At 48.5% G+C, this 12,053-nt stretch overlaps 4 protein-coding genes across 4 annotated transcripts in view; 1 reads left to right on the forward strand and 3 right to left on the reverse strand.

Moving 5' to 3' along the window:
* Positions 1-322: 322 nt before the first annotated feature.
* Positions 323-1,857, reverse strand: SPPG_00329 (uncharacterized protein). The gene is made up of 2 exons (XM_016748656.1): positions 1,048-1,857; positions 323-985 (listed from the first exon to the last, which is right to left on the reverse strand). Exons 1-2 carry the CDS (start codon positions 1,784-1,786, stop codon positions 681-683), a joined length of 1,044 nt encoding a protein of 347 aa, XP_016612650.1. The 5' UTR covers positions 1,787-1,857; the 3' UTR covers positions 323-680.
* A 795-nt stretch (positions 1,858-2,652) lies between these two features.
* On the reverse strand, positions 2,653-5,599 carry SPPG_00330 (uncharacterized protein). Its single transcript, XM_016748657.1, has 10 exons — positions 5,269-5,599; positions 5,023-5,196; positions 4,686-4,967; positions 4,504-4,612; positions 4,330-4,433; positions 3,650-4,252; positions 3,519-3,571; positions 3,334-3,454; positions 2,930-3,259; positions 2,653-2,854 (listed from the first exon to the last, which is right to left on the reverse strand). Exons 1-10 carry the CDS (start codon positions 5,497-5,499, stop codon positions 2,780-2,782), a joined length of 2,082 nt encoding a protein of 693 aa, XP_016612651.1. The 5' UTR covers positions 5,500-5,599; the 3' UTR covers positions 2,653-2,779.
* A 678-nt stretch (positions 5,600-6,277) lies between these two features.
* SPPG_00331 (snoRNP complex protein NOP56) lies at positions 6,278-8,393 on the forward strand. The gene is made up of 4 exons (XM_016748658.1): positions 6,278-6,465; positions 6,534-6,735; positions 6,803-7,921; positions 7,988-8,393. Exons 1-4 carry the CDS (start codon positions 6,463-6,465, stop codon positions 8,200-8,202), a joined length of 1,539 nt encoding a protein of 512 aa, XP_016612652.1. The 5' UTR covers positions 6,278-6,462; the 3' UTR covers positions 8,203-8,393.
* Positions 8,394-8,395: 2 nt separating this feature from the next.
* SPPG_00332 (uncharacterized protein) overlaps positions 8,396-12,053 on the reverse strand; it is a gene marked incomplete at both ends in the record, with an annotated part of 4,561 nt that continues 903 nt past the window's right edge. Inside the window, 3 exons of the mRNA XM_016748659.1 lie at positions 8,396-10,932; positions 11,075-11,708; positions 11,769-12,002. Of these exons, the coding sequence (XP_016612653.1) occupies positions 8,396-10,932; positions 11,075-11,708; positions 11,769-12,002 (3,405 nt within the window). The remainder of the gene's footprint in view (positions 10,933-11,074; positions 11,709-11,768; positions 12,003-12,053) is intronic.

Raw genomic sequence — 12,053 nt, forward strand, 5'->3', positions numbered from 1 at the left:
GTTTACGCTGTTACTCCCGCGGATCTACTCGAGGGCTGTTACGCAGTGGACCGGCAGCTTCTGAATGCGGCGTAACTAACCAAATGAACATTTACGAGCCTCTCTGAAGTGATACTTTTACAGCGTCGTTTCCCAAGGAGGACGAAACAATAGTGTGACCAAGAGTCATATACACTTGCCAGTCTTGCCAGAATGATGTCAGCTGCCACAACATCGATAATATTTACCAATGTGCTTGAATAGTATCTGTTCAGTAAACACATTGTTGCTGCCTAGTAGCTTCTTGTATGAGTAGCCTGTCCATTTGAATTAAGGAAACATTCCGAAATTTTCACTTTTATTTATTAGAGAGACATCAGAACAGATACCAACAATATAAAAATAAAATGGCCAAAGTATCAGCCAATGTTCGTCTTTTGGGGTTACATTCTCAGAGGCGCAAAAAGCCCAGAGCTACAAACAAAAAGACATTCGATTTCCGATGCCCGTCAGTTGTCTTTCTGACCACTGCCTACTTTCATGCACTCTTGAATCCCATGCGACTGTGATAAACGCAAGGCATGTACGGTTTCAAATAGGCTTAAGTCAAATATCTCATGTCAAATACAGTGAAAATGCACTAAATATAATGGCAAGTCCCACTTTCAAAAGGCATTGCCTCAGCGATAACGTCGCACAATTCAAGGATTTCTCGATTCTCCCAAAACCAGCCAAAACGCCCAATCCAGCACTCGATCTGGTACCCACGCACGCATGAACGCAGCACACCGCGCATCGTACCCAACCAAATATCGTGTTTTCGGGTACCGATCTTTAATAGCGTGCAGGATGGCTCGGGTAGTGTGCCTGGGCGAGATGAGGCCCTGACGGGTTTCAATCGTGAGAGATTTGAGGGAGGTGACGAGAGGACTGTAGAGGTGTTCAGAGGGAGATGGAAGTTGGGACTGGTTGCTGCATTCTGACCAGAGTTTGGTGTCCACCGCTCCTGCGACGCAAGAACACAATCAACATGATTGTCAGCATGGCAATCAGCACACTATATCCTACCAGGCTCGATGACAGAGACAGACAATCCCCACCTCTGCATCTCTACCCTCAAACTATCCGATAAAGCCTCCAATGCCATCTTGCTAGCAGCGTAACCGCCATTTAATGGACATGCCATAAACCCAGCCGCAGAACTCACGTTGATGACTCGTCCACCACTTTCACGCAAAAGGGGTATAAATTCTTGACATACTCGTACCGGACCAATGACATTGACCTCTAGGCATTGTCGCATTTGGGAAGAGGATATCGTTTCTATGGGTGAAGCGCAGGGTATGCCAGCACAATTAACTATGGCTACCAGCGGTTGCAAGGAGCTATGCTGGGAGAGTTCGGCTCGGACCAGTTCACCAGCCCGGTTGACATGCGTCGGATTTGTCACATCCAGCAAAATGGGCACAATATTCTTGGAAACGGGAGACGAAAGTTGCTCTTGAAGACGCTTTCCATCCTCCAGATTACGTACACCTGCAAACACCGTGTACCCTTCCTCTGCCAGTGTTTTAGCAGCATGGGCCCCAATACCCGATCCCGCACCTGTGATCACTACCGAACCGACGTTATAGACTTTGTACCCAACTTGGAATCCAAGTCCCTTTTCCAAACCCCACATCCACATTGCGTTCCACGACCTGTCCGCCCAGTCCATCCCGGCGATGAGATCCCACGTCATCCATTTCGAGGGAGAGCGGACCAGCGCCCATTCCGAGGAAACAAGGTACCCGCGAACAGAAGGCATAACAATGTTCAAGAACAAATAGACAACTGAAATTGTCTGCAATGTCGTGTCACCCCTTGGGGTGTAGGAGGATACGAACGCGTGCTAGAACACACGGCTCCACAACGCGTGGAAATGTCGAGTAAGGGCAACGCCGCAATGAAGCTACGTTCTGCACGACACATTGAACGCTTTGGGCCGTCGCTATTGCTCAGAACTTCTGGTAGGAAAGCATCCGCAGAGACAGCACGGTTGTCTCAAACCAGCCGTGATCCAGCCTGTTGGCTGAATGGTTATTCGCAGCGATTGGCTTCAGGAGCCGAACCTACTGGTGAGCTGGGTAGGTTGAACCTGCAAGTTTCTACCATCATGATCAAAACAGTGTTTCCCTTGAGAATGGTTTCTTGTTTTTTGTCCATGCTGGGTTATCAACCTGGTGTTTTCACTTGAATCTCGGGAAGGCCCAGGCCATCGACCATGGTGAGCCTTCTTACATACCAATCCCTTTTGGATGCATCAATTAGATGATAAGTGTCCTGGGAAAACCAGGGACTATTTCAAACGCAAAAATATAAGCAAGTATTTATGATAGCTCTAATTGAGTTCCATGAAGTGAGTTATTCCTTGTTATATAGCATCAGAATATAACTACGAAGGGTTGGAGGACAGCTGCTAAAAGGAGGAAGGCAACGAAACACTCACCGTGTAGCGTGCTGGACAAGCTCAGGAACCTTTACAGCAAGGAGAATTTCCTGCCTGAACTATAGGTCATGCACTCCATCCTTCCCTTCAAAAGACCACCTGTCAGGAGCCTCTTCAGCCATTGGACATGCGGCACATTGAGAGATGTACGTAGGAAAATAAACGTTAAGGCTTGCAAAAGTGAATTGATCTCACATCCGGAGGACGGCAAACGTATGATTGTTTATTAAACAGTAAAAAGAACCAGAGTAAACACAACGCACAAATGAAAGAAACACTACATGACGTCCTCTGAACCCAATTGCCTAATTGTTATTGATGCACCAATCCAAGCTCCTTAAGCGCTTGGATGCGCTCTCTGGCATGAGGACTTCCGCGCAATTCAGCCTACAACAAATGCAGACAATATCAGTATATGTAAACGGAAGAAAAACGCTTTTGGTTGCGCGATAGGTAGCTCACCTCCTCATATAAGCGAAGAGCCTTTTCTACATCCCGTCCAACACCAACACCGGCCTCGAACAATGCTGCCAAATTAAAAGTTGCTCTTGCATGTCCCTGGCGCATTGCGCGCCGGTACCATTTTGCGGCAGTGGCATGATCCGGACCGCTCTCTGCGGTTCCGAGACCAAGTTCTACCATTTCTCCGAGCATATTTTGAGCCTCTGGGTTGCCCTCGTGTGTGCTTGTTGCGGCGATGGTTAAGTAGTGAACGGCCTTAGTGTAGCTTTGAAGTGGGGGTGGGGCGGTAGTTAAGAGGTTGGCGAGGCGAAGTTGAGCTTTAATGGAGTTCTTTGGAACGGAAAAGCAAAGCGGTTAGTCAGTCAATGGAGCGCAGTGACCATCCGGCACTGGGCGTCTCTCACTTTATCAGCCGCCTCCTTGTAGTATCGAGAAGCCATCTCCCAGTCTGGGTTGAGCACAGCCCCTTCACCGTCTCGGCATCCTGTCTCATACAGTATTCCCAGGTTGTAGGCAGCATCAACACTATGTAGAGAACCGGCAGTGAGCCTTGAGTTTTGCTGATGAAAGAGCTGCATGGTCATACTACCTTCCCAATGATAACGCTAAATGGAATAATCGTATGGCCTCCATGAAATTGTTCTTTCGGTATTACCACGCAAGGCGAAGTCTTCGTCAGTTTGGCGCTTCAAACGTCTCTGATGAATCATCTAAACTCACCTCGGTCATGCACAGATAACCTAGATTGTTTACTCCGCTTGGATGTCGAGCTTCCGCCGCTAGCTTGTATAGTGTCTTTGCCATTACCACATCCTTTGCAACCCCAAGTCCCTCCTCATAACATATACCCAAATTATTGTGTGCATTTGGATCCCCGCATTCTGCGGCACGCCGATACCACACCACCGCTTCCCCGTAGTCTTTCGCTACCCCAATACCCCGGTAATAGGCGCTTCCAAGGGCATTTTGTGCACGAGGACAATCCTGCTCTGCTGCGACTCGATACCATCTCACAGCCTCCGCCGCGTTTTTGGTACATCCCGACCCTGTTTCGAGAAGATTTCCTAGCGAACACATGGCGTCCAAGTGCCCTGCCTCAGCCGCAAGGAGATATAGCTCATAGGCGGTTTTCGGGTCTGTTGGGACACCTTTTCCGGTCTCGTGGATGCGGGCCATGTTGGCAAGGGATTCTGGGTGAGCCTTATTGGCGGATTGTTGATACCATTTAATGGCTGCAGCCATATCCTTTGGTCGCCCCAGCCCGTGCTCAAACATCAGTCCGAGCATGTTGATCGCTTCTGGTAGACCAAATTTTGCTGCAGCCTGTGTTCAAAGTCGCTGATGATTAGCAAGCGGCCCTTGTAATTTAATCTGAGAGAGGCTGATTTCCAGCTACATACCATATACCGCTTAAAAGCGATATCGTATGATCTTAGCACACCAAATCCTAAAAGGTACTTGTCGCCTTGCAAGAACAGCTTTTGTGCGTCATCAATTGTCAGATCTGTCATTGTAATTGAACGAAAAATGAACACTCCATGAGATGCTGACAGTTGGAATGATGCATACGCTACCTTGCCAATCCGGTGCACCCGTCGCAACAGCCAGCTTTGCCACATTCCCCGTTGCGCTTGATGCGGCGTCGGAGCTGTTTTGTGCGATAGACAGTGTCAATTGTATCATCTATAGGACGGGAGAGTATTAATGTCATTGACATGAGCTTCCGGTCTGCGGATCCGTAAGGGGACGAACCTACCAAATCCCTCCAAGCTTCACACATGTCTATATAAAGGAGGAACAGTTTCCGCTTTTTCGTCCCTGGTAGTGGCAGCGTATGTGTTTTGTAGTAGTGCAGCTGGTACGTGAGGGCACACACAGATTTGTGCAGAGTGGTGAGGGACTGGGTTAGAGGTATTGTGTTCGGCGTGACAGGAGTGAGAGGCTTTGTAGTTGTTGCTGTACTCGGGGAAGCTAGTGATGGCGCTTTGGACGTCCGAATGTGTTGGATGAGATCTGCCTTACGGGCCATAAAGGCATCCTGGAGTTCACAATTAGTAAGGTGTTGCCAATGTGAGCGACAAGCTGCGACTTACGGCAATGTCTTGAACCACCCGGCCTAACTTTCCTGCTTCGCTGATTCGTTTCCCCGCAGCATGCGCTGCAACAGTGCAATCAAGTAGCCGTTCTTGAACATCCTCCACGCTCACGAGTGTCGGATGCGGATCTGTCGGGACAGGTGGTAGAGGCAGCGGAGATCGGTATGATTCCTATATTCAGTTTCAATATATAAGAACAGTTGTTTTGAACCCCAGCACTTTGAAGAACCAAAGGTACCAAACCTCCACAACTGTCATCTTGACAAGGTCCTCATGACTTTTGACCACATCCCGCGCTAGTTTATCCTCAGTTTTCGTACCCTTTTGTTTGGGTACCACGTCTCTAAACCGTTTCGTCGCCGTATCCAAGGACAATGTAGGCTTTTTCTTTCTCCCAACCTCTCTTATGGGAGGGGTCAACTTGGGCTCACTTTTGAATGTGCGCGGTATTTGTCTAGGACCTTGTACCGACATGATGGACGCCTGTTTTTAAACTTTTTGCGCAACAAGAGTTGGCACGATCTGTAGCAAGCTTGATGCAATTCAATGGTCCAAGTATAGCCCTATAACCACAGTTTCTGAAAAATCGAAATCTCAATATGCATTTAGAGCCAGATTGATTATTGGACTACTATTTTTAGGTCACACCAGTTTGGCCCGGCCAGCACATTTCGCTGAACACATGAATCTTTTTGGTAGGATAATTCCTTTGGCAAACTTAAGTTTGAGCTTTTGGATACTTGCCGGTTATACAGTGCTTTTTTAACCCGCGAATTGTCAATCGACAAAGATTAAACTACAGCAGCGGGGATTTCTAAAGTCGAAAGCAAAATGCACAATCCCATGCAAGAACGATCACCCAATTTTGACCGGACATTGTCCTGGTAGGTAACATTTGATGCACACATTATCCAGTTTGTACATTGTAGGTGGCATGTGCAAAGAGAGCAATGCTTATTGACCGCCGCGTACATGCCGCCAGTTCGATACCTGTGATGCCAGATCAGAACGTTTATTCAGCTCATGTCACCTCATCCAATGCCTCTGCGTGAATATATCCCAAGATACATTATTGGACCATCTCGTTCTTGATTGCTTCAATGTGGCCGAGGAGGAGGAAGAAAGTGTTATGCCCAGATGCGCTGCGGACGTAAGCTCCGATTAGCTTGATCTCATTGGTTCAATTTCATGCTAGTGCCACTCACGTGGTATTTTTGTTTTTGCGCTGGTTTGTTTTCCAACTGCCCGATCTAGACAGTGCCTTGCAAGGACGGGGGACGCTGAAAACGAACGAGGACAAACGACAACTGCCAAAGGAGGAATCCACTCGGTCCGAGACATCACCTTTCCCCAGCCCCCTCTGTACGTTCCCGAGACGGTGTAGACCCGTGCGTGCATCAACTTGGACCCCCGGAGACCCTATAAAACACCACCATAATGGTGAGCTATACCGTAAATGCGGGAATGAACGGATATGGACGGTCCATACTAACAAGCTCTATATATAGCCTTTACTTCTACTTTATGAGACTTCCTCAGGCTATGCTCTGTTTGAGAGAATAGAGTCTGAGGAAATCGGCCAAGAGATGGAGGAAGTCCAACAAAGTGTCTTGGATCTCGCCCGCTTTAGCAAGATTGTAAAGTTGAAGTCTTTCCAGCCTTTCAAAAGCGCTGCCCATGCTTTGGAGAATATTATGGATGTCTCTGAAGGTAAAGAAATAGAATGCCTAAGACGTTTGTGACTAGAAGAGGAATGACTGACCTGGTTTTCGTTCAGGAATCTGCAACCCATCCTTGAAAGCCTTCCTCGAGCTCAACCTTCCCAAATCTGGCAAAAAGCAAAAGGTCCAACTCGGTGTCTCGGAGAGCAACTTGGGAGGAAGCATAAAGGCCGAACTTGGGTGCGACTGCATTCACAATGAGACTGTTCGTGAGCTCCTCCGTGGCATCCGTCTGCACGCCGAACGGTTAATGGGCCAACTGCGCGAAGGTGACTTGGACAAGGCCCAGCTTGGTCTCGGTCATGCCTACTCCCGTGCCAAAGTGAAGTTCAACGTCAACCGTGCCGACAACATGATCATTCAATCTATCAACTTGTTGGACCAATTGGACAAGGATGTAAACACATTTTCCATGAGAGTGAGGGAATGGTACGGATGGCACTTCCCCGAATTGGTCAAGATTGTGAATGACAATGCAATGTACGCCAAACTCGTCAAGTTTATCAAAAACAAGGGAGACTTGGGTGAAGACAAATCGGAAGATTTGGAAGAGATCCTCGGAGACCCCATCAAGACAAAGATGGTTTTGGATGCAGCAAGGGCATCGATGGGAACAGACATTTCTGAAGTTGACATGGCCAACATTGAAAGCTTTGCTGACCGAGTTATCGCTCTGACCGACTATCGCAAAAGACTTCACGAATACCTTGTTTCCAAAATGCACCTAGTAGCACCTAATCTCTCTGCACTCATTGGCGAAATGGTTGGCGCCCGTCTCATCGCTCACGCTGGAAGTCTGACAAACCTATCAAAGTTACCCGCCTCAACCGTTCAAATTCTTGGCGCCGAAAAGGCTCTCTTCAGAGCCCTAAAGACCAAGGGCAACACACCCAAATATGGTCTGATCTTCCACTCGTCCTTCATCGGTCGCGCTGCACAAAAGAACAAGGGTCGGATTTCCCGTGTGCTGGCCAACAAGTGCTCGATCGCTTGTCGTATCGATTGTTTCTTGGACACACCAACGAGCAAATTTGGCGAGTTGTTGCGCGAACAGGTCGAAGAGCGGCTCAGATTCTACGAAGAGGGTGTGACACCCCGTAAGAATGCAGAGGTGATGCAAAAGGCATTGGCGGAGGTTGGTATGGCTGATTTAATGGACGTGGATGCCGCTGAAGGTACTGTATCGCGATCGTTCTGTTGTCACTCTATAAAGTCATGCTCATCTTTGTTGTTCTTTACAGAATCAGAAGAAGAAGCTGAAGCTGAACCCGAAACACCCAAGAAGCGCAAGTCAGACGATTCCGAGGAAACACCAAAAAAGAAGGAGAAAAAGGATAAGAAGGACAAAAAGAAGGACAAGAAGGCAAAGAAGGCAGAGGCGACAAGTGATGCAGAGGCACAAACACCATCGTCTGAGAAAAAGAAAAAGAAGAAGAGTAAGAAGGAGAAGAGCTGAAGCGCTCTTTTGGATATGGGGGGGATAGGAAACTCTAGCACGTAGGATTAGATGTGATGGTATTGTAGAAGCGGCGGATCCCTTCGTTCTTTTCACTTTTTGTGTTTTTGTTTGTCTCGTGTATATATATCACAATTTTTATTTTAGCCTCACATTGAAAAAAATAACATGTCCCACTGCCCAGTTGTCACCTTCACTCCGCATCCGGGTCGTCCCTAACCCACACCCTGAAGCCAACCCTCTTACTTACAACCAAACTATATCCATTATCCCAAACAAAAGTATATACCCCAGGACGATCGGTCACATTTAGTTTTCCGCGTATAACACCTTTCTGTTTGGTAGGTGTCACAACATAGGTCGCCCTGGCCTGTCTGGCATATCCTTGTGGTACTGAGGTGGGACGAGACGGTGGTGGCGAATGCGCTCCCTTGGATCCGACCACGGCAGCAAGCCGCGACGAAATGGATGGACGAGAAAGGGATTGTCCATTTTGCAAAGTACGGGGTGGTGCGACATCTTCCGACACAGCGTCAACACTCTCGCTTGTACTCTCAGTCAGCTTATTAGAGATACTCTCCACTAAAACTTCCCGAGTACCCGATCCAGCCAGCTCTTCCAACACACCTCCAACATTTGTCGGATCTCCTCCTGACGCTGCCACAGAGATCACAGCTGCAGCGTCGGCAACATCGGAGAGAGAGGTTGCGGATTGGTCTTTTGTAGAGCTGTCAGATTCGTGAGACTCTGAGGAGGGGGGCCGTGCTGGGATCTCCTCCTCTGTACTTGGTAGCTTTGGTCGTGGGGGTATCGGAGGTGGTGGCGTAGGTGTCAAGTCATTGGCTCCGTGCTCAACCTCTGAATCATCACCTTTCGGGTCATTGGCCTCGAACTCCTCATACAAAACACCAAATAAAATATCAAATCCGCCAGTGGTGAACTCCCAACAGAGTTCTCTGCCTTGTCCACTATTCCCTGAAACAACTACCGGATATCTCCCCGCATTTTTTCTCGCCACAGTCACATCTGCACAAATCCCAACATCGCCCTCCAAAATTGTATCTGCTCTGTATTTGAGGTGCTTGGAGACTTTCTGTATATTCTGGAAGAGTAATATAAAGGTTCCAGACGGGAAATTCGAGAGGGGTATCACACCCCATGTCGCGCTGGTGAGGTGGACGGTTGTAGCTGGAAACAGTGTCTTTGTGGTTGACTCGGACGAGTTTGCGGGTAGATGGGGAAGAATGGACGCCACAGAGGGTGAGGAGAGCGTGTCGATATCAGGGTCGGGGGTGAAGAGAAGTGTGAATGATATGGTCTGGGATTGGTCAAACGTGGGTCCATAGTCATACGCAAAATATGTAGACACATCAGGAGGGTATAGGGAGTTGATGAAAGGTATCTCGATGCGGACCAGTTCTTTAGATTGGACGTGACGCTCAACATAAGGGGTATCCAAGATCGGGGGGCCAGGGGGTTTGGGAATGAGAGGAGGAGGCGGTGGAAGCAAAGAAGATCGGGAGGGCGTCACACGTGCTGTAGAAACGCTTTCCGAATCTGAAGAAGCAACCTCTGCTAAATCAGACGTCGCCGCAGTCAATGAAAAGGAAATTCCGTCGTCATGAAGCGAGTTCTCAGAATAGGGCATTGAAGCAGCCGAGTCCTTACTCTCCTCCTTCGTATGACCTTTGACTCGTCCCTCGGAAGGATTTTCTGAATCATCATCGTCCATCCAATTTCCAGTACTCGCCTCGCCACCAAAATCCGCCAATTCAACACTAGGCGCTCGAGCAGTAGCCGATAGTAGCTCATCAGAAGGTATTCCTGTAAGTTCTCCACTCTGCTGCCGTCCCAACCATCCAGACACCTTACGGGTCTTCATTAGATAGGTTGCAGTGGATCCCACAATATTCTTCAGTTTCTCCATCCGTCGCCCTTGGCCCTGCGAGTCCAACGACGATGCCGATGAGTCACTGAAGAAGCGCCGGCGGCGGATACTAGATGCATCCGAGGGACTGCGATGAAGGGTCGCAGATGTATTACGGTCCCGCGAAGCAGCCAAGCCAGTTAGAGATGCAAATTCTTCGATGAATGTTTTTAGCTTTTTGCAAAAGTCGAAGGAAACTTCTAGTCGCGCAAGATCCGGACTCAGCTGGGATAGTACGGTGACATGGCACGTATCAGACGGATATTGCGTATCTGGTGTGATGAGGTATCCGAAAAGATACACCGTGTTGTTGTTTTCCGATTTGCTGCTGGCAGGTGCTGGTACAGATAGCTTGCTCTTAGCTTTCCAGTTTCTCACCGGCGATTGATCAACATCGTCAAGGCTGCTACTATTTGAACGACTGTGAAGTTTCTGCTGGCCTTTGCCATCTCCACGTTGCGGGCTGCCAGCGGTGGCATCACTTTGCGGATCTCTTGTTTCATCACGACCCTTCTCCGGGGAACCCGTCAATGTCTTGGTATCGCCACCCTCAGCTTCATCAAGAGAAAATGCCTTGATGGAACGGAAAACTACCACAAAGGAATGCCTACCCAACTGCTCTGGGATAGGCGCGGATTCATTGCTTGAAGACGTTGCCGTTTCCGAATCAGTATCCGCTGGCGCTCCCTCTAAGGGAGAGTGTATGTCCTGGTTGCGCGTTCTTTTCACCTCAAAAACAATGTAATCTCTTGCGCCTTGTTTGCCAAACTGATATGACGTCCGACGGACGCAACGTGCTTCGTCTAATATATTCATAGGAAGATCGGTATCAAATAGGTACAGGGTAAAAATAGTAGAAAAAGAGATATGATAGAGTCGAAAAGTTATTCGACGATCAGAGGGAGAGTACCCAGGTCACCCACTAGAGAAAGTCGAAGCACGTACCAAACTGATGTACTATCTCCGACCCTACGTAACCCTCATCTATTTGCCGATTGTGTTCAGGGTTCGATAACACCGCAAAAACTCGGTCGGCATCGCAGTGGATTACCATAGCCGCCCGAGTGATCTCAGCTACCTCTTCGTTGACCAGGATTCGCTTCTTTTGTACGTGTACGCCATTTCGGTTGCGAATGGTTTTCCACGCTGTTGATACCACAGATGGTATACTTGTCGGCTTCTCTGCAGGGACACTTCGCGCTTCTTGGAAATCGTTTTCAGACTCGGAGGCAATTACGCTGTCTACGGGGCCACCACTTCCGGTGACCTGGTTTTTCGCATTCGAGACAGATGATGGCGGGGGGATGTCGTCGCTGTCGGTATCCTTTGCCAGCTTCAAGAACCCTGTCACAAGAGTGTCTTCCAGTTCCTTCACTTCACGAGTAGAAGGATGGAGAATTTTCGATGTTTGGAATGTCGTCTGGCCCAACACATCTCCAAAAAGAAACGGTAGATCTGACTTGCTGTTGCGTAAAAGAGGCGAGCGCGTTTCCCATAGGGTGGAGGCCTTGGATTGAGAATCGGCCTTACGTCCCGCGCTAGCAGCTTCTTTAGCTGCTCGTGAGCGAGCAAGGATATCCTAAATATGAAATCTGAGAACTTCATCATATCATGATCAAGCGACTGCTTCATTTTATACCTCCAATTTTGGCTCCATGAGAGGCATAAAGAAAGTTCTCCACGATGGTAGCACCCACAGTTCTAAGAACACTTTCCGTACGACACTTGAAAGGAGCTTGTTTACCATGCCGCGCAAGAGCTCATTATCGCCCACTGTGAGAGGCGAGTCTACACGAAATGATACCCCAGGATCCTCAACGAAAGCAACCCCAATCATATCTGGCCATTTAATGGAGGGACATCGAATCCGCACCTTTCCCGCAAGCGCGCTGAGGTATACGCGGACAGGCAGTTCAATCCACCG

This window comes from Spizellomyces punctatus, assembly GCF_000182565.1.
Source record: "Spizellomyces punctatus DAOM BR117 chromosome Unknown supercont1.1, whole genome shotgun sequence".
Classification (NCBI taxonomy): domain Eukaryota; kingdom Fungi; phylum Chytridiomycota; class Chytridiomycetes; order Spizellomycetales; family Spizellomycetaceae; genus Spizellomyces; species Spizellomyces punctatus.

Excerpts from the sequence above, each read along its gene's own strand:
- SPPG_00329 (XM_016748656.1), bottom strand. The coding sequence starts at position 1,786 with ATGCCTTCTGTTCGCGGGTACCTTGTTTCCTCGGAATGGGCGCTGGTC. Across the intron at positions 986-1,047 it reads TGTCTCTGTCATCGAGCCTG|GAGCGGTGGACACCAAACTC; the intron begins GTAGGATATAGT and ends CTTGCGTCGCAG.
- SPPG_00330 (XM_016748657.1), bottom strand. The coding sequence starts at position 5,499 with ATGTCGGTACAAGGTCCTAGACAAATACCGCGCACATTCAAAAGTGAG. Across the intron at positions 5,197-5,268 it reads TCAAGATGACAGTTGTGGAG|GAATCATACCGATCTCCGCT; the intron begins GTTTGGTACCTT and ends AACTGAATATAG. Across the intron at positions 2,855-2,929 it reads CTCTTCGCTTATATGAGGAG|GCTGAATTGCGCGGAAGTCC; the intron begins GTGAGCTACCTA and ends CATTTGTTGTAG.
- SPPG_00331 (XM_016748658.1), top strand. Across the intron at positions 6,736-6,802 it reads TATTATGGATGTCTCTGAAG|GAATCTGCAACCCATCCTTG; the intron begins GTAAAGAAATAG and ends GTTTTCGTTCAG. Across the intron at positions 7,922-7,987 it reads GGACGTGGATGCCGCTGAAG|AATCAGAAGAAGAAGCTGAA; the intron begins GTACTGTATCGC and ends TGTTCTTTACAG.